Genomic DNA, 22,030 nt, shown 5'->3' with positions numbered 1-22,030 from the left:
GTAGATTTCTTCTTTATGTTATTAGTCTACCCCTTCATTCCGGGGTACATCTGTTTATTTTCATATTCTGATTTCTTCTGGATTTAGATTTGTATTTAGAATTTTACAGCTTTGTTAATGGAACCTTTATGTACTGACTTTATGGGTTTATTATTAATATTATAGAAGCAACATAAAATGAATTGTGAAACTTCTCATTTTTTATAATCTGGGATAGTTTTGATGATGTAGCAAGTCATTTTTAAAGGTTTGATAAATTTCAAGCTAAAAAGAAGCTGAGCCTGCTTCCTGGGTGTTCAGTTATTTTTATTGTCTCTGAGATTAACGGTCTTTATTTTTTACAATTTTGCTAAAAGGTTATTAATGACAATAACTGAACATGTACAATAATTTTAGCACTGTAGGTCGCTAATGAAACTAATTGATATTCTTTTTCATGAGCTGCTTAATTAGTGTTGTTATATTTTAAGCCTGAGAGCTTAAAAAACACCAGTTTTCTCTGGAGATTATGTTCTTCAGTAGGTCACTTTATGTCTGATTTTATAGGTCTGGACAACATCAGCAATAGGGGACATTTGTGTAATGTTTCACAGTTCCTTTAAAGAATCTTCTGGAGTACTTTTCTGTTTCACTCCATAATAGCAAGTAATAGCTTTTTGGGTCAGTATTATGAACTAGAAGGTGGAACTTCATAGTGACTAATGATTTGCTTGTAGTCACACAACTTCTAAGAGGAGGAGCTAGGACTGGAGCTCCCCAAACTTTAAATTCTCTGGTTGAAAACTACAGACTTTGAGAGTAAAATTTTATAAGTAAAATTAACAAGTGGAAACTAATCTTTTAACAAAAAGAAATACTGAGTTTGCTTAGGAGCTTAGGGCAGTTGCTAAAATTGGCCTGTATAGAAGGTACCAGGAATATTGGAGATAACATAACCTTGTATACATTATCAGTGCAAAGTAAATGAAGTAAGGAAATCCCTGAGTTCTTCTTTTTACTGATTGTGAGATTCTGAGGTCACTTAACTTTTCTAATCTCGGAATTGCTAGGATCAATGTGTAGAGAAGTGGATATTAAATGATTATTACTATATAAATGTTTTCTATTACTCCTGATAATTTCTTTTTTGATGGTGAGATGATGGATAAGTAAATTATTTGAGCATTGCAATAGGCAGAGAGGATGCTCATATTATCAGCATGAGATTTCAGAATCTCATTCTTCATGTTATTGTTTTGTGTATTAGCCTGTAGATGATATTTTTCTGCCCTTTCTCTTTATAATAATTATAGGTCTAAATTAATATACATCATTATAGCAGTGATTTATGCGTTACATAGTTTATAGCATAGGACTACAATAAACAATAGTAGTGGCCTGTTGTAAATTATTGTTTTGATGGTTATCCTTTTTTAATTGTTTTTCTTCAGATACAGAAGTTTACAGTGAGTTTTATCCTGTGCCACCTCCCTATAGTGTTGCTACCTCTCTTCCTACATATGACGAAGCTGAGAAGGCTAAAGCTGCTGCAATGGCAGCTGCAGCTGCGGAAACATCTCAAAGAGTAAGACAACGTTATCATTTCCTTTTGAGACTTTTTCCTTATTGATATGTACATCTATTAATATCAGAAATAATTCTGTGTTTATTTAAGAGTGTGCATGTAGATTGTTTTCTAAAAATTTACTATTTTTTGGTGAAATTGGCACTCACAGTTAATTCGCTTCTTCATTCCTTGATCTTTCACTTCTGTTTCTACTTTCATTGATCTTTCCCCGCCATCTAAACCTGTGGTCATCCTAGACCTTATTGTGAATAGAACTTTATTACTTTCTGTATTTTGACTTTAGGTATCATAGTCCGCTCTTCATCCCCCTCCCCAAAATCCTTATGACTGATTCACTCTAGTTACCTACACTCCATTGACTTCACTATTGATGTCTTTATTGCCCTCCTTTTATTAAAGTTTAGCTCTGTGGTCCACAGCAATCATCATCAATCACTTTTTTATTGTTGTCTTACATATTAGCATAACCAGTCTAGTGACAAGATGAATGACTTTTCATAGAAATAGAAAAGTCAAGGTAGGATAAATAGCACAGAGAAATAAATCACAAGGCCTTCAGATTATGTTTTGTCACCTCACTTTTTGCCCTTTTACACATCCCACCCTAGAATTTTGGAATGATGGTCAAGGATCACACCTGCTTTCTCCTGTGAGCATTTTTTCTGGATGGGTTTCTTTCATCTGATACAGCCCTTTCCATACCTGCTCTTCCTTCCATGCTCCAGCACACACAGAGTTAACATCAGCAAATAGAATTGGGCATTTATGTAAAGCCAGTAAAACCCAAATTATTAGTTACATCTTTCCCTCTGGGAGAGGAGAGAAGGCAAGTATATGAAGAGGGCGGCATCAGTACAGGATTTTGATGCTGAAGAGAACAAACAGCACTGTGGAGAGGGAAGATAGGTTGATGAAGTGTGGAGTTTCTATCAGAATGAACTCAAGGCCGCTTATTTCGTAAATGTGTGTACCCGACATTTGTGTACACACACGCACTGCGAGTGCAGCTGAGGGACATCCTGTCCTTAGGGCGTGTCTCCTAGAGACCTTGGAATGGCCAGGGCCCTCTAAAGGTTGTTATGGACCTTGAGTCTTCTACTCCTAGCTTCTGTGCAGTGAGAGAGAACTCTAAGGAGAAAGTAGGAAACTGTAGTTCTTGCTTCCTGTACTCTGAGAAAAGCATCCAGTGATTTTACCTTTTCAAGAGAAAGCTCTGAAGAGGACCTTTGCAACCCTTCCCTGTCCTTTCCCGCGCCTTTCTTTAGAAGGTAATGTGATCTCCAGCCTGAGCTGGAACATGTCCATAAAGAAAAGTTTTCTGTTTTTACTTGCTTCTGATATCATTGTAACTCTGGCTTGTGAGGAAGTTTCATAGAAAGCAAAATATAACTATCAAAGAACTTACGTCATTGTTAAAAAGAAAATCTTAATTCACCAGTGCTTTCTAATTTAGGGCTCCAGCACCCCATTTCTCTGTGAATGTTTGAGTGTGAGTTTTTACACCTGGTTCAGATTCAAAAAAAAAAAAAAAAAACAAAACCGGTCTGGTTAGCATTTGAGTGCATTCAGTTGTAAATGAGTCTCTGCTGGGTGAGCTGAAAGCTGAATTTTTAAATCACTCTCACCGGAAGAATTTGGGTAGCCAGGAGACTTGGAAACTGGACTCTTCTACTGTTTTCTGTTTCTCATGTATAGGGTTGCATGCATATCAAGGAATGATTAAATTGATTTACGCAAATGAACAACTTATTTTCAATATTTCTATGAAAAGTATTTGCATTCCAGATAATTCACTGGATATAATTTGACTGTTCATCGGTTAGTCTCATAACTTTGTAATGGAATGTTTGTTTTTTGACATCTTGTGTTAAATTGTTTCAGTAGCTGGTCTTTTGACATAAAAACTATTAACTAATTGTGAGCAGCTCCCGTACAGGATCTTTGTATTTACGTTTCTATTACCTGGCACATTGTTGGTGTTTAATAATAATAATAAAAAATTAATGAGTGCTTTCTTTACAGGTGAGAAATTAGGGAGAAAATACCACAGTTCCATTATAGCCCTTCAGTATTTTTGTCTTTCACCAATTTTATGATTTATAAATCAGTATTTAGTGGAGTTGGATATATCCTCCTTGGAAAGCTAATGCAGAAAAAAAGGCAGACAGTGCCTCTGCTGGCTTTATTTTAAATAGTTTATAGAAATATTTTTGTTATTTTAATGACTGGAATTAAAATTCTCTGGAATCAGTACACAGTACAATTTAGTGGCTATTTCTCTCCAGTGAACAATTATTTTCCAATATGTGTGTGCGCTTCTGGTGATAATGTTGTAAAAGACATTTTATGCATATATATGTCTAAATGATCATCTATGATAAAATCTCCATGCTTGTGTTTCAAGAGAGTATAAAGAATTTATATTCTGGCTGTAAGGTCAGGACAGGCCACGGAGCACCTTTTCTATGATCCCAGACGGGGTAAAGTAGGAAAGAGTCCTGGAGCCCTCAGTGGCATTTGCAGGCTTTTATTGGGATTTACCAGGTACATGGCAGGCAGGGGTGCTGGGAGGCTGGCAGGCCTCCAACAAGTCCTCACTCTATCTGGGTTCTCTGGTGTTCTCTGGTGGCCTTGTTCTCGTGGTTCTTCTGCTTCTCTGTTTCTACTGGCGTCCCCGTGACGCCACCCTTAAAAGCCCAGTCTTAGCCCAGGTGAATCCCATCTACATATGCCCACACCCTACTCCAGGTGCCCACCATCAGGCATGCATTCGGGACCGCAGTGTTCCGTCATCTCTCCTAATAGCGGGAGGGCAGAAAAGCCTGATACTTTTTTTTACCTTACCCTACACTGGCTAACATACTGAGATTGGATTTTGTATGTTTGGGCTTATACTGTGCTTTAATGTTTATTTCTTGAGTTAATTTGAAGTATATACAGTTTTATTAATATGCATTTGATCATTGCCAGTCATTAAATTTACCATAAGAAGGTTGCCTAGGATATTTGACTGCAGAATTTGAGGAACCATTTTGCCCAAATAATTAAAAATAAGGATTTGAAGATCTTTTTTCTTTGTGGGAAGCAAGTGCATAGTGAAACTATAGGATGGTATTGAAAGAGCATCAGTGTCCTAGAACCAAAGCCTGCTTTGACCTTGCTAATTATGTGATCTCGGGCAGGATGCTTTGATGCAGCAATAAAATATATGTCTTTCTCTGTCCTACCAGATAAGGTCTCCCATTTCCTTTATTTTCCCTCTAGGCTTGATCAACCCTGCTCTTTTATATTCCAAGGGGAAGGAGCTTCACTAAAAAGATAACAGCAGACTGGCTGACCACCATGTGATGGTGAAGGCATGCTGGCGTCAGTCACCAGATGCTTGTGTTGCAAGGATGGACATGCTGATCCTTTACCATCCCCGCACCCTTCCAGCTCTCTTGTAACTCTAGATGAATACCCCTTCCCTCTGCCAAATAGCAGGACAGTGGTCTTTCAGACACTAGTTTGCTGCCCTCCTCAGTTTGTTGACAAATTAAATTACTTTCCTTCTCCTTGAGTTGGCTGGCCTTCTGATATCAGCCTAGCCTCTCTGCGCCTCTGTGTATACTAACACAAAATTGAGACATCAGTACCCAACTGAGATTATATATATGTGAATCAGGTCTATTACTTAACCTGATTACCACCTTGAAAGATCTACCAGTTTGCCATTAAAATCCAGAGTCCTTCAGGTGAATCTTTGATGTCATTTCTTCCTATTTTCTCTCTTGTTCACTCTAGTTAACTGTGACACCCTCATTGCTCTTTCTCTAATATTCCACATATTATTCAACTTTAGGACCATGGTGCTGACATTCTTCTGCCTGTAACACTTCTCTAAGATACATGCATAGCTGACTCTTCCTACCTCTCCTTTAAGTCTTTGTTCAAGTGTTAACTCAATGAGGCCTATTTGGCCACCATATTGAAAACTGTAACCATTAATTTCATAGCATTTCTCAACATCCTATTCCTTACATTTTTCTTTGTAGAGCATCATTTATCTTTTAATGATTAAATAGGTAAATTATTTATTATGTCTTTGATGACTCTCAGGCTCCCTTTTCTGGAACATAGGTTCCAGAGAAGCAAGCATCTTGGTTTTATGTGCTCTCATTTATCCCAAGTACCAGGAAATGAAAGTTTTGTATAATATGGGTATTTTATCAATATTTGTTGAACATTGGCGTTTTGTATGTACTTTGAGAGAATTTCTCTGTATTTATATGCAGATAGATTAATTTGTTAGTATAAAATTCAATACATGAAAAGTATTGTACACATGATTTTTACTTAATGTATTTTGGAGATTGTCATGAGAATGGTCAAAACTTGTTCTTTTATATTTGAAAATTTTTACATTGCTTTTCGAATTTCATTAGTTAGATATATAGTAATTTACATTTCATTTGGTATGTCAAGAATTGTGAATGTCTGAGATTTATCCTACTTGTAAACTAACTGATAAATTTGTCACAGTTTCTTGGATGATGGCAAATGATAAGAGACAGCTGAATCCGAGACAAAATTTTTACTATTCACAGCAATGGTAGTAGCCTAAAGCATAAGCATTTTCTCATATCATTTCCCAAACCTCTGCCCCCAAAGGGCAACCCAGGAGGTCCAACTATGCCTTCATGTGCAGTTTGGAATCCTGAGTTTCAGGATCCCAGAATTTTCTAATGGTGAATAAGCATGTCCATACTTCTGCTCTGGTGATGCATTATTTCTTTCTTTTAAAAACTATGATATAAATATTCTTAAAAAGATAGTACAATAAATCAGTCAGTGCCCCTTCCTCGGAAGTTATGCGGTGACTTGTGAAGAATTATTTCCTCACAGTATTCCACTATTAATGGGTATTTAAAGTGCATCTAATATTTTGTTCGTATTAACATTGCTATAATCAATTATCTGTAATACATCATTTTTATAAGTGGGAAAAATATCTGCATATCTTTACAATATATTTTGAAAGCTGAAACTGCTGGGCTAAAGGGTGTCAACATTTTTATCTTTGCCAATTATTGCTACTTTGCTAACCATAGAGATTGTACTAATTTATATTCCAACACTGAGTATGGAAGTTCCTTTTTCACATTAATACTTCAGTGTCACATTTATCTTTATTGATAGCATTTTCATTAGTGTGGTGTTATTTATTCAACTTTTTCTCTGTTTAGGTTAATTAGTACTGGTTTTTGAGTATTTACTGTGCACTACACATTGTAGTTAATTATCTCATTTTGTCTATACCACAAACTGAAGATACTAGATTTTATTTACATCTTATCTTTGCATTTAGGATAATAGAGTTTTAATTATTTTAGCAAATTATATCTAGTTATATATAATGTTAATTTATAGATTCAGGAGGAAGAATGTCCACCAAGAGATGACTTCAGTGATGCAGACCAGCTCAGAGTGGGTAATGATGGGATTTTCATGCTGGCATTTTTCAGTAAGTCTTAATTTTACTGTAAGCTATTTTTCTTTTCTTTTTTTTTTTTTTGCACTTAATGTTTATGTGTATGTTTAATGTAATATGATGGAGAAAGTAGATACTGTTAGCTTGTATCTAGTTCAAAATGTAAATTGTTCCTAATTTTGAACTGTGTGATCATGTTACATTACAAATCCTGAAATTTATTTAAACACTTACCTGATAACTACCTATTGCAGTCATTATACGGTCTGACTGTGCAGAGATATAAAAGTCTATTTTAGCTGAATTTATGTATGAGAATGCTGCAGGTCTATTCAGTGCTGTAGGTACATGTCAAATAAATCTATAAATGCTGCTTTGGGGACAGAGGACTTAACATGAGTGTCTTTAAACTGAAGAGGAAAGATTGGAAAAGCGCTTTGGTTTTTACATCCTTTTATAGTTCAACTGATAACCCTTTATATAGATAACAAATTTCCCACATTGTTTATAAAACTATTGTAAACATTACTTATTTTCATGGTTTTTGTCTTTTGAGAGATCATAGTTGAAAGATAACTGAAGTTTATTGTGGTGTTTGTAATATAAGTACCTGTTATAAGTAAAAATATTTGACACCACCTAATTATTGACTTATTTGCTGTTATATTTCACTTAACCCTACTATCGTCTTTTTAATTTTTATTATTTAGATTTGAAAACATTTCACTAATATAGCAGTGCTATAAATGCATGATAACCTAAACACTTGGTTGTCTTTATTTTTTGCCATGTTGGTATATGAATATAAATGTTTACATTTCAGTATATATAATGTAAATTATGTTTTACATTTCTATAACTTGTATTTTAATGCTTCCTATTCCAGAAATATTGTACCAATATTATAAGGGTAAAATTGTTTTTTACCTTTTAACAATTGTAGATTGTTTTTTACCTTCATTTATTGATTTCTTTTTTTCTGGTAGATTGTTTTTTCTGGTGAGTGCTTGACCTTTTTTGTTGGGTAAACATAGATTTGTAATTACTACCATCTAGTGGCCATTCTGAAAATTGCAACTTGCTCCATTTTCCATGCTTAATCTAGCAACTTTTATCTAGATTCTATTGTCTATTTCTAAAATGCAGAAATAGATTTTCTTTAATGTGTTTTATAACTTACGCACTTCAGGTTATATACATTGTACAAATAAAACTAGACTATATCCTCGCAGCGCCAGTTGGATCCCTGGCCACCGGCAAAGGTCCCACAAAAAACAAACGAACAAACAAAAAAAAACCTAGAATATCAATAAGAATATTTTAATTAAACCTTTTGTTATAATTCTTGCCTTCTCTGTTTTCAAAGTTTACATTTTAGTCTTCACTAAAAAAAATTACATATAAATTTGGTAAGATAATTTCATGTTCTTGTTCAGAAAATATAAAGAAATGTATGTAATCATTGATAATGTTTTTGTTTCTTGTAGTCCCTTAACGTATCGTCACAAAATGCCTCATGTATGCTTAGCCTTTTTTGTCTCTCATCTTTTTAAAAGATTTTTTCTTTAAGAGAATAGAAGTCAGTATTTGTCAGTTAAAACCTAGAAATTAAGTTTTCTTTACTATAAGTTGCTGTTTTTCCCTTTCTACTTAATAAGTATCTTGTGACTGCTGAAAATTTAAAAGTATTTAAATTTAATGAATAAACTGTAGTGTATAGTATTGTTTTTTTAGGTTATCTTTGGATAATATATACAAGTGTATCACTGGGCGGGAGAGGTGAAAGACTTAGATGCCCCAATCCTAGTTTTTTACTTGCTTGTCTTGTAACTTCATGTGGAGCTTCACTGGTCTAAGTCTCATTTTGCTCTTCTGTAAAATGGTATTAATTTTGACCTTGCCCTTCTTAAAAGACTAGTGTGTGAGAATCAAATGAGTTAAAATATATAAAATATCATTAATTATAGAGTGTTCCTTCCCTATCTTTAACTGGAAATTCAGTTACTTTTAGTTGCAAGTAATATGATTTTAAGTGATAGGCAGCCTTCTTTCATGTCATTAACCTGTCTGAACCGGTCTGATTAGCTTTCTTACAAAGCTGGGCACTCTGAAGGTGATTTAGAGAAGCATAATAAGAGCAACACTTAGTACTAACTTTTCTGAGTTAATTGTCCCGCTTCTTTGCTCCCTGCTCCCTAAAAACTTACTCTCCTAAGGAATATAGTCTATAAGTGTGTTGATTCTTTGGGTTCCATCTTGGGCCTTGCTGTATGGGGAATAGGAACTAGAAGAACAAACAAAACTAGAAGTCAACAGAAGGAACGAAATAATAAAAATTAGAGCAGAAATAAATGAAATAGAAAATTAAAAGCAAGGAAATTGAAGCAGAAATTCAGTCTCCCAAAACCAAAAAGCCTAGGGCCAGATATTTTTACTCTAGTGGGTTCTACCAAATCTTCAAAGACAAACTAATATCTGTACTTCTCAAAGTCTTCCAAAAACTTGAGAAAGAGGGAATGCTTATAGATGCATTTTACTTGGAAATTAATTTTCTCAAAATTTTGTAGATTAGAAATCCAAAATCAGGGTGCTGGAAAATTTGGTTTCTGGTGAGCGGTCCTTGCAAATGGCTGTCATTTTGCTGTGTCTTCACATGGTTTTTCCATGTGTATAGAGAGAGACTTGACTCCTCCACTCTTTCTTATAAGACACCAATTTTCTAGGATTAGGACTCTACCCATGTAACCTCATGTAATCATAATTACCTCCCTAAAGGCCTTATCTCTTAAATACTGGAATGTTTGGATTTTAATCTGTAAATTGAGGGCAGAGTTTAGTTCATAACATACTATGTATTACATGAATACAGGTTATATAGATAACCATATTGGTGGCAGGGATCAAAAATAAAATATGATGGCTCAGAAAAGACTTTTATTCTCTTTTGTGTCTTATTCCTGTAATGCATGCAATGAGGTCTGTAATACATAGCAGTAAGTCTGATTTTGAAGAAACTGGACAGTACTTGAATTTTTTTTTCCCTCCAAAAAAAAAATACATACATGCTCAAAGGTAGAGATATATTTTTGGAATATTTTGCTGTTTTGAATTTTCTCCATCAATGCTTTCTATGTTTTAAAAACATGACATGCTTACAAAATAATGAAATGTTTACAGCATACTAGAGTAAAGGTGCTCATGGCTGGTGGTAGTCTGCTCTCTGCCCCAGGCTTCTCCTTCCTGCCTTAAAGGCTGAGGAGAGAAATAACATTACAGTCTGTCATTACACAGTTGTGGCACACCAGTTGGGAATTTCTAGTACTATTTGTTGCTGTAAATTCTTTATTTTAAATAGACACAGAATTATATTTTGGTTGGTAAAGTGTAATATTTTCCCCCACGACTAACACAAATAGTCAATTAGGCAGAGAGCAGCTGTTTCTGGTAATAGAATGTTCTATATTTTTTTGTCCAGTGTGGTAGCTACAAATCACATGTGACTGTTGAGCACTTGAAATATGGTGCATGTGACTGAGGAAATCACTCTTTAATTTTATATAATTGCAAGGAGCTTAAATGTGAATAACCTCCTTTGTAGAGAAGAATGAGTTCCTGGGACAGGAGGAAGAAGTAGTGTTATTAGTGGCATTGGGTAGCACAGACATAGAGGATATTAAAATATTGAACAGTATTTAGGCCTAAAAATTAAAGAAAGTGGAGAGTAAACAAGCTTTATTTCCAGGAGCGTCTCCTGAAATTTTTTTCACAGAAAAGGTCGGACTTACTTGTAAAGTGAGAGCTCATTAGTAGTAGTGATAGCTGATATTTCTTTAGCAATCACCTTGTGCTCGGTTTTGCACTATGCTAAGCTTTTTACATTCATGATCTCGCTTAATCTTTTGTTACCCTTGTACTTACTGATCAGAGAACTGTGGTTCACAGAAATCAGAGTGAGTCCGAGGCCACGTCTAGGGAGTGGGGCACACTGTGACTCATACACATATTTTTCATTTCAAAACTCAATCTTCTGACTGTTGCTCTGTATCCCGCTTTCCATGAATGATCAGAAAAGATGAGAGTGGAGGGCATTAGAAAGGAAGAAATTACTTGAGTGGGAGAATTACTGCAAAGAAATAGCTATTTCAGTTAAACTTACCCTAGAGTATTAGCTTTTTTTCTTGAATTCTGAGGAATCAGAATTTCTTTAGATAATTTGCTTTGTTTTCTCTGAGGGTTGGTTGAAGATGCACATGGTAAGAGGATGGGCCAAATTTAGGCTCAAATTGATCTTTACAAGTTTTGATGTCATGACTATTGTTATTTTGATGTCTTGGACACAAATAGGACACTCATTCCATCTCAAGGACCTGTGTCAAAGTGATTTTGGCTCAAGTAATCGAAAACCCTTCCTCAGCTGTTTTTCAAATGGGAAATTATCTCACAAAACAGAAAGTCCATGGATAAGCAGATCTCAGGGACAGAAAGCACCAGCGCTGTGACTCTGATGTTCTTTGCTTTTCTTCACTCCCCCACACTTTGGATTGATATTTAATCCTCAGGTTGATAGCATGATCCCAGAGGGAATTCTAGATACTGTGTCCAAACATGTCATTAAATGGTAGAGGACGGACCATTTCTTTTTTTTTTTAAACAAACTTTTATTAGAGAAATTTTCAAATATATATAAAATGGGCAATAGATTGATAAACTTCCATCACCCAGTTTCCACAGTGATTTAGAGTCTCTGTTATTTAACCTATATATTACATTCTACTCTTGCTGTGTTTTTTTTTGTTTGTTTTTAGATTTATTTTTATTTATTTATTTATTTGTTTATACAAACACTGGGTACAGTCAGAAGTGCGGGAGGGTGAGAGGATTCACCAGAGTCAGAGCGGGGAGCAGAGCAGGCAGAAGGACCGAAGTACACTGCTGAGGGGAGCAGCGGGCGGCAGGAGAGGTCTGCGCGCCATGTGGGACCCTCCTCTGGTAGCCGGGGAGCAGCCGGGGATAGAACCGGCGCTGCAGAGGCTGCAGTCAGCTTCGCAACCCAGCACTCAACCGCTGTGCCACCGGGGAGGCCCTCTTGCTGTGTTTTTAAGAACCAAATAATGATTGACAGAGTTTAAGCCTCCTAAAATTCCCCCCTGTCCAACACCCCTTTCCTGCCCAGACTACTCAGGGCTTACATTTTGGGGACTAAGAGTAGGGTGGACCCTTCCCTGAAACAGAGACTGTAGAGAGGGGTGGCCTTCAAGGGAGTATATAGAGCAACTTTTGTTAGGTATGAAGAAGAGATGATGTTTATTCTGAAAACCAGATTTATAAGTTACTTCATTCATCTTTGTGTGCATTTTTAAAAACCTGGTTTGGTTGGTTGATTGCTTACTCTAGACCTCTTGGGTGAGATCACATGGGGACTACTTCATAAGCTGGGTTGAAAATGTAGTTTTACCCATTAGGATAAGTTTTTATGAAATTATTTTAGTTGACCAAAGTGACAAGAGACCAAGCTTATCCAATTGTTAATGTGTAGACAAATAATGAATATATTTGCAAAAGTTATAGTATATAAAAAAGGCTGAGTTGTATTGAGAGATTGCTGTTTGTATTGAGACTGCTATTTCTGTTGTCTCAATTTGTTTCCAAGGTGTGACATTTAAACAAACTGTTTCTCTTTTAGTGGCATTTATTTTCAACTGGCTTGGATTTTGTTTATCCTTCTGTATCACCAATACCATAGCCGGAAGGTATGGTGCTATCTGTGGGTTTGGTCTTTCATTGATCAAATGGATCCTTATTGTCAGGGTGAGTATCGTAATAGCCACTTTTATTTTTATCTCTAAATTAAAATTTCCTATGTGGTTTACGAATGTTCATTTTTTTTGGCATGTGATTTCAATTCTCTTGAGGCTTGTTCTTAACTTCCTTATTTAATTATTACAATGACTTCTTTGGTGTGAACATACTAATAATTTATTATATGACAGCTTGTTAATACATGGGAAGACTTGCAATTAGAAAAACTTGAATTTGACTCTCCTCTTTTGTATATGTTTTAACTTAAAATTTTAGAATTGTTTTGAGCTTTGGTTTCTTTATAATAAGCTTGTAATAGGTTTTTTTAAAAAAGAATTTTTGTGAGTTATGGAAATAATAAAAGTACTTTGCCTAGTTTATAACATTCATATGTATTCTGTAAATCATGGTTATATTATTGTGCGATGCAGACATTCCTAAAATCATTTGAAATGTAAAAATCTTCTACTGGTTAGTTGACTTAATTATCTTCTTACTCTTTATTTTTTTAGTAGCATTGAGAGTTCAAAAGTAAAGCATAAATCTTTGAGGTGACTATTAGAACTTTCTTTTTTCCCTTTATGTTACTTCTGTTTTTTCCTCATTTCCTATTCTAGGAAATCATTCTTTATCTGTATACATCTTATTTATATGATGGTGAATAGGGAAGTAATATGTCTTTTTGTTTCTCCCAGCTCATCAACTTCTAGTCCCAAAATAGTTTTCTGTAAAGGTCACATAGGCAGTAGTATTGTTTGTATGATCTTCCATCAGCTCTTTATTTTTGCCTCATAAAGACTCCTGTTGGTTCCTTTTTTATAAAACTTTTTTCAGAATAAGGCTAGGAGAATGATTGAGTGTGGGTGTTTATTGTTTTGATACGTCTAAAAGCTACTCCCACATATAAATGCTATTATACAGTTAATAACATTGTATTTGTTAGAACATTATTTCTACAAATCATAGTTTGTTAAACATTGATTTCTAGTTGAATACATTAGATCCTCAAAATTTTCAGTTGAATCAGAACTAATGTGTCAGCTTCTGCTATATGCTTTAGGTTTGGGCCTCCCCGGTGGCGCAATGGGTTGAGAACAGCACTGTGAAGCTGTCCGTAGCCTCTACAGCACGGGTTCGATTCCCGGCCAGCCAGGGAGATTCCCACATGGCGTGGCAGACCTCTCCTGTCACGCCAGCTGCTTCCCTCAGCAGTGTTTTCAGTTCGTCTGCCTGTTCTGCTCCCCACTCTGTCTCTGGTGAATCTTCTTACCCTCCTGTGCTTCTGGCCTGTACCCCAGCTATTGTATAAATAAAAAATAAATTAAAAAAAAGAATTAAATGCTTTAGATTTCACTTATGCACCTGAATTATCAATTTGATTTAAAAATTACCCATGTAAAATTATCCATATAAAAACTATGGGCTTAATGTGTCCATTATTTTAAAATTTCTATTGTAGCTTCCCAGGTTTTCAATAATCCCATCAGATCAGATTACAAGTTTAGTTATTAATCATAGATTCTTGGTTGGGGCCTGTAGACTGACTTCTAAGATGATTAAATCCTGAGTCATTGTAAAACTTGCTCCCTGGCAGATTCTTGTTCTAATTTATTTCAAAAAATGTAATATTGGGTCCCACCATGAGTGTAAATCTATGAGATGTTTAAAGCATACTACTGTTGTAAAAGTTATTACTAGAAAACGTTCAAGAGTTGGACCTAGATATGTCCAACTTTGGTTGTTAGTAATAGAATTAATTCAAATGGAACTTCTCATTTAAACTATGGAACACAAAATAATTTGAGTTGTTTTTTTGTTTTTTCTTTTTTTTTTTGAGTTGTATTTTTCAGTTCTCCTAAATTTGGTAAATTGTATCATTCTAGAGCCTCATTTTTTCATAAATCCCTAGTTTAAGAGGGGGATAAATTATCTAGTAATTAACTGCATGTAATATGATAAGCTGGGCTATGATAAACTCAGCACTGGAATTTTTCAATGTTTTGCAAGATATGTACTATATATCAAGTTTGATCATTAAAACTGTTTAGTTTATCTTTAAAATACCTTGACTGAATTAAAGTTATGTTTGTACCTTTGGTGTATACTGAGAATTGACATAAGAAAATAATTTAAAAAGAATCTTTTGTATAAAATAACAACAGCTGCCATTTATTGTGCACTAAATATGTTCCAGGCATAGTTCATTGCAAATATGAAATTGTTTAACCCTATCTGAATCAGTAATGCTAGTGACAGTCTAGTAATTTTATTGTTGATGAAACTAAGAATAAAAAGGGCCTGATAACTTCAATATTTGATAGTTTGTATAAGGATTAGAATCAGTGCCTGTTGCCTTAATTCTGTTCTGCCTCTGTGACACTACTTTGACTTTTATTATGATGCTCCAAGCAGTAAATTCTCCTTGCAATTTAGTGCTGAGAGAAAGGTTCTCTCCCAAAAGCTGGGTGTTTCCTTTTATTAACTCTAAGTAATTTATAAATTATACTGCTGCTTTCCTTTTACTAGATTTTACTAGATTTACTAGATTCTGATACTAGTTCTATCTAAGACTTTTTGATATTTTTATTGTTTCTTTAAAAATTTATATATGTTTATTAAAAACTAGCAAGTTTTTTTCAAAGTAGGATGTTAAGTTAATAAAATAAAATCAGATAAATTCTCATTGTTGATCCTCCTCCCCCAAAATTAGTTTTCTGCAGCTTCTGATTGGCTCATCAACTTGATTGATTTACTTATTTAAAAAAGCATATCCACGTGGCTCTACCTTATGGTGCTTAGTATTTTTAAACATTTTTGATAACTCAGTCATGAACCTAAAAATCTTACTAGGTTATTCTTTTCACATAGTGAGTCTTTCTCTTTGACTTCAAGGTGAAGGTAATTCCTACTTTACAAGCTATATTTTTCCCAATTTTTTAGTTTTCCCCCTGTATATATTTATTTTATTTATTTTTTAAAGATTTATTTATTTATTTATTTATTTATTTATTATTATTTATTATTTTATTTATACATACAAGCACTGGTACAGTCAGAAGCGCGGGAGGGTGAGAGAATTCACCAGAGCCAGAGCCGGGAGCAGAGCAGGCAGAAGGACCGAAGTACACTGCTGAGGGGAGCAGTGGGCGGCAGGAGAGGTCTGGGCGCCATGTGGGGCCCTCCTCCGGTGGCCGGGAGCAGCCGGGGATCGAACTGGTGCTGCAGAGGCTGCGGGCAGCCTCACAACCCAGCGCTCAACCACTGCGCCACCGGGGAAGCCCAGCTTGTATATATTTTAAAGGTGCCAGGAGTCCCCTGGATTTCCATGTTTAATGATGCTTTGAAATTTTCAAAATGCTAAGCTGAGAATTTGCATCATGGTTCATTTATTAATTGTAAATACTTCCTGTGAAAATACTTAAAAGGTTTTACAGATTTAGATAATCTTTAGTTATGTGTGTCCACAGCAGTGACATGATTTACAACTTCTAAGCATTTCTGTTATTTTCAAAGCTGTAGGATTTTTAAACTTTTATGGAAATTTGCCAGTAATAGTTGGAAATAATTACATAGGAAGTTGGAGATAGATAATTTTAAATAATTTCAAATTTGAAGGCAAATTTTCACTTACCAAAAAGTCATTTTTAGTTGAATCAAATTAAATTGGGAGACCAGTAGAAACAATAGATAAAGCAAGTTGATTTTTTTGTATTTTTTCGAGTAATTTCATTATTTACAATATTGTTTAGATGCTAGAGGGTAAGAGGATAGAATTATCTGAAATAACTCTGTAGCCAAGACTGATTCTTTAAACTTTTTAAATAGTGAATCATTGATGTCTAGAGTCTAACCAAGGAAAAGATACCAGTGTCCAGTGTCCTCTAACCCTGCCTTCCATCTGCTTGTTCATATTCTCATTTCACAGAGAATATAAAACTGTCTACTGTGGCCACTAATAGGAACTGTTGAAATGACACTTCAAGGTTCATTTAGCTGTTTTCAGCTCACGGTTGGAACTGAATGCTGGAGCATCTAGTTTGAAAATAAAAAGACTAATGAGTTGGGGGTCTTTATGTGCCTAGTACTCTTGGCAGTGATTAACAGTAGGGGGTGTACAGAAGGTCAAAAGCTCTTCTTTTTAGAGGTCAGTAGAACATCCCCATCTGATAAGATTAAACTAATGTGGCTTTTGGTGTTAATATCTAAAGCAGCAGGTTGCTGTAGTGTGTTGGAATGGTAGTTGTGGCTTTGAGAGATTATGAAAAAAGAATTGACATGTGAATTCTTTAATGAGAAAATGTTGGATTCAGATATATAGCATTTATCTTTCTTATAAGCAGTTTGAACTTGTTTTGTTTATGATAAATATTTTGTATGAATTTGCTATTGTATGCATTTTTTCCCTCAGATATAGGTAATGTTTTTAAGTGCTTAATATTATTTGAGGTATATCATGAGGCAGGCTATCCACAATTTTCATTTCAGCGATGCAAGCACGGTTAATGTATTTTATGTTCACTCCACAGTTTTCGGATTATTTTACTGGCTATTTCAATGGACAATATTGGCTTTGGTGGATATTTCTTGTACTTGGTAAGTTTACTCTTAATACATTTCAGTTTGTTTACTTTGCATTTAGTTTAACTTTTTAATTTAATGAAATTGTAAGGTGTAAATAAATTATTGTAAATTATATAAAATAATTTTTCTGTGGTAAATTTTCATGTCTAAATACTTAACTCAGATATTTAAATAATTCTCTGTAACTCTCTAGATTTTCTTGATTTAAAATCCAGAGCCTGCCAGTTTAAAAAAAATGATGGTTATTGAATACTACAGAATTATTATTGAATAGTTGAATACTACAAAATTTGAAATTTCTAACATGATTACAAAATGTTTTCAGCATTTATCTTTGAAAATACACACACATCATTTCTTTTAATGAATTTGACAGTAGATTAGTTCTATCCATTCTCTTATTTTTGGATCATGGAAACATTCTTCACAGTTTGAAATGTGCCTTGCATTAATCATTAATTAGCCAGGCATAGGAAAGGCTTCATGGCTAGTGATCACAGAACTTCTGCTGTGTGTCTTCTTAACTAGGTATGTCTCCTTATTAATATTGATGAATTCTCTGAATTTCCTATTTTATTTACCTGTGGTTTTCACTTCAGATGTTTGATAATTATGTTAATTATCACATTATACCTTTAGTCCATATTTCAAATTTATTTACTGGTAAGAAGAATGCATTTTGTTTCTACTTAGGTTTAATAGCCTGCATTTCTCTAGTAAAATAATTATACCAGAAAGTAATAGCATTTCAGTAGATGGCAGTGTTCTCTTTAAGTTTTTATTTAGTTATGCTATCGGTTCTTTGGGATCGTTTGGGATACAAATTCTTAGTGGTTATTTAAGTTCCTAAATCCTGTATTCTTTCTTTAATAGTTATAGTGAAATTATTGTAGTGTTGTAACTTTATTGGCGACTCAGACTCATACAAACATTTGCCAGTTTACATTGTTGATTTTGTTCTGACTGCATGAATTCTGTGTTCCTTATTGAGCTTCTTACATAAAAGTAGGAAATGCAAAGAAATAAAGCCTACTAAGTATTCAAGCATGTTAAATGAGTACATTTAAATGAATATATTATAGAAAGACAACTAGGAGGCAGAGAGAATGCAGAAGACATCCCTAGTTCATATCAGAGCCATAATGTTGCATTTATTTGGGAGACTGAAAATTTAATCCATGATAAAAATTATTGCTCTCACATATACTCGAAAGAATGTTTAGCACATTGTAGAACTCCAAGAGACAATAACTGCTGAGTGATTGATTTCTAGATATGAGTTGGCTTATTTTAGAAATATAAATGTCTGAGCATAATGAAATCTATCTTAGAATAGCAGTTTCATAGATAAAAGAAGGGATTTCACAAATAATTTTGGTTTATGTTTTTCAATAATACTTTTTATATTTGGATCATAATAACATTATCTTTGAACTGCATCTGGAAGGGCATGAGGGTGGAATTCAGAGTGAGCCACAAATGGAGGGAGTTAGGATATGGGAAGCAGATGGAATCAAATTTTACTGAAATTTATACCACTTGTTTAAGTTGTTATTTGTATATCTTTATTATCTTTACTCCAATTTATTATAACCATGCTTCTTTTTTTAGTGCTTTGATTACCATCTTGGAGTTGGGATATAAATTTAGTTTGGGACTTTGTATTTTAAATGAACAGGCTCTTCCACATAGTGAGGAAGGTTTCACACAAACATACCTTCTTTTTATGTTTTTGCCTCCCACCATTACCTGGTTAAAAATTTACTGGAGTTAATAAATGTTTTTCTTAGAATTGTATGCTTCTATATATCAAAGGCTTACCTCCAGTAATAATGTTTTTTATACTTAGCTAAGTTTTTTCATCTGAAACTTTGAAGCATTTCACAGGCATTGTTTAATTAATTATGAAAAATACCTGTGATGTAAATGGTTATTTAAAAATGCTATTTTACAATGGAGAAAACTGAGATAAGTGTAAGATATAACCCAGGTCATTCAAGAAATCACTAGAGCAGCTAGTGAGCAGCTGCTTCTCAAACATTCTTTCCTGATTCCTCTTATCTTTTTTTTATTACAAATTAATCTTTTACTACAACTTGAAAATAAGAACTAGTATTTAAAGTTATTTACATAATGATTATTTCTTCCAATGAAGATTTTACAGAGGATGGGCATTTGATATTGCCATACAGGCTTATTGATTTTATCCCATAATTGTTAGAAACTACATGAATATATTTTCTCTAGAATACTTTATGTAAGTAAATATATCTTTGCTTAGTAGTTACAATAATTGAAATTTTTGTTATAAAACGAGATTTCTGCAAGTTGAGTTCATTTAAATGTATTAGGTAACTGTAATTTAAATTGTTTCATATATATTTGTAAATGTATACATTAAATGTATATATTTTGGATTTTTGTGGCTAGATTTACTTTATTTTTATACTTTAGATACATCTGGGTTAACAAATTGAAAAAATTGGGGGTGGCACTAAAATTTTATTATATTTCCTTATACTGGAGCTCTCTTTATAGTGTAAAGTATACTGTGGAATGAATGGAATCCTACATATTAAAATTCCTTAGGCTAAGAGAATCTTGGTATAATTATTTAAAATTTATCATGCTCTCTTTCTGTATAAGGACATAATACATATATATTATTTCAACCTCTCAGGTCTGCTCCTTTTCTTCAGAGGATTTGTTAATTATCTAAAAGTCAGAAACATGTCTGAAAGTATGGCAGCTGCTCATAGAACAAGATACTTCTTCTTACTATAGAGGTAAGAAATATTAACAAGTTAACTGTTTATTCCCTCTGTGTATTCACATTCACCAAATACTTACTAAATGTCTACTGTGTACTTACGTTGTTTATTCAGATTTAGCATTTAATGTATTTAGAATAGAATACTGTTAACCAGTTTGGTTATTGAAATTTAGTAAGTTTAAGAGAACTTTAAAATTTTTTAATTTTACATTCATGAATTAATTTAAATATATCATGACTAAATGGAAACTTTAAATTGGACTTTTAAAACTTTAAAAAATGTGACCACAGGATGTATGAAGTAGCCATCAGCACAAAATTTGAAGGCTTGAAAAACAAAATATGAGAAAGCACTTACATAATGCATAAAACAATTTGATTCCACATAAACATCTGGTGAAAAAACAAAAATCAATTCTGTGATTGAAAAGCAATTTGCCATGCACCGATCTTAACAAACTGGGTTGGAGTAAAAGTTATGTGAAGAAAATAGAATAGGAACTCTTTTACTGTTTTCTTAATGTTGACACTTTGAATCAACACTGAAGGCTATAGCTTAAATACATGGGAATATAAAGAATTGAGCAGAGGTGGATTTACTAGTTACCCAGTGAGTTTCTGGAGGCTGTGTGTATAGTAATCAAATTTATTTATTGTGTATTCATTATCTTTATATAAAAAGACCTTATACCTTTACTCCATAGCCTGTTTCACATCTAGAAATGATTTGAACTTTTCAAGTATTTGAAATGCATGAATAAAATGTTTACTAAAACAATTTCTGAATGTATGTGCCAGTATACATACATTCAGGGTTACTAGGTTACTATAAGTTTCAAGTTTCAAGGTTACTATAACAAAGTATTCATTTTATGAAAGTGTGGTTTGTGGGCCTCCCTGGTGGCGCAAGGGGTTAAGCACAGCACTATGAAGCTAGCCGCAGCCTCTGCAGCACAAATTCGATCCCTGGCCAGCCAGGGAGCTACCCACATGGCACAGCAGACCTCTCCTGTCTTGCCTGCTGCTCCCCTCAGCAGCGTTTTCAGTCAGTCTGCCTGTTCTGCTCCCCACTCTGTCTCTGGTGAATCCTCCCCCTCCCGCACCTCTGGCCTATACCCCTGATCTTATATGCATAAATAAATCTTTTTTTAAAAAAAAAGCTGATTTGTGATTTTGTTACTTAAATCATTATTTATTTATATATAGGCTAACATAATTTTCCTATTTTTACTGAAGAGTACAATGAATACAGTTGCTTAAAGTACCACTTTAAATGTCCCAATAAGGTTCCTCTCTTCCCCGGAAGATGTCACATTTTTTTAAACCAGTGAAATGCCTTGCAAGCAGTTACATTAAGAGTTTGTCAGTATTAATTGTAAGAAATGGTAAAGTAATTTTACTACTTTAAATGATATTCTGTGAGTAGTCACTATGATTATCTTCTTTGCATTTTTAAGACTTGAAAATATGATGTAAATATTTTCTACATGGTCTGCTATAGATGCTTTTAAGTCTAGAATACATTCTGCTATATGCTACTTTGTCATCTTTAACAAAATATATACTTGATGTAATGTTTCAGTTGGGTTTTTATTGTTTTACTTTCATACATGTATTTTATTTTGTTATTTATAAATGCAGCTTAATAATATTAAGTTTCTTTCTTTGTTCCTAGACTGCATCAACCAGACATTCTTTCTTATACCAATGTGAAATTTCCAGATCATCTGTAAACCTACAACTTTTAACAGGATAGAAGACTACTAATAACAGAAGACAAATTCGTGAAGAAAAGATAGAGTTTCAAAGTGGAATGGCAGGATGGTTTATGCTTAAAAAA

At 33.9% G+C, this 22,030-nt stretch overlaps 1 protein-coding gene across 1 annotated transcript in view; it reads left to right on the top strand.

The window, feature by feature from the left end:
* Positions 1 to 21,897, top strand: part of NDFIP2 (Nedd4 family interacting protein 2) — a 53,687-nt gene extending 31,790 nt beyond the window's left edge. The window contains exons 3-8 of the mRNA XM_037528834.2: positions 1,431 to 1,564; positions 6,977 to 7,070; positions 12,721 to 12,845; positions 17,363 to 17,429; positions 20,098 to 20,203; positions 21,866 to 21,897. Coding sequence (XP_037384731.1) covers positions 1,431 to 1,564; positions 6,977 to 7,070; positions 12,721 to 12,845; positions 17,363 to 17,429; positions 20,098 to 20,201 — 524 coding nt within the window. The 3' untranslated portion in view covers positions 20,202 to 20,203; positions 21,866 to 21,897. The remainder of the gene's footprint in view (positions 1 to 1,430; positions 1,565 to 6,976; positions 7,071 to 12,720; positions 12,846 to 17,362; positions 17,430 to 20,097; positions 20,204 to 21,865) is intronic.
* The last annotated feature ends 133 nt before the right edge of the window (positions 21,898 to 22,030 follow it).

The sequence above is a fragment of the Talpa occidentalis genome, unplaced genomic scaffold, assembly GCF_014898055.3.
Source record: "Talpa occidentalis isolate TD23 unplaced genomic scaffold, MPIMG_talOcc4v2.1 talOcc4.5, whole genome shotgun sequence".
In the NCBI taxonomy this organism is placed as follows: Eukaryota; Metazoa; Chordata; class Mammalia; order Eulipotyphla; family Talpidae; genus Talpa; species Talpa occidentalis.
The sequence above is the reverse complement of the archived record's forward strand: the minus strand, read 5'-3'. Positions and strand labels throughout refer to the sequence as shown.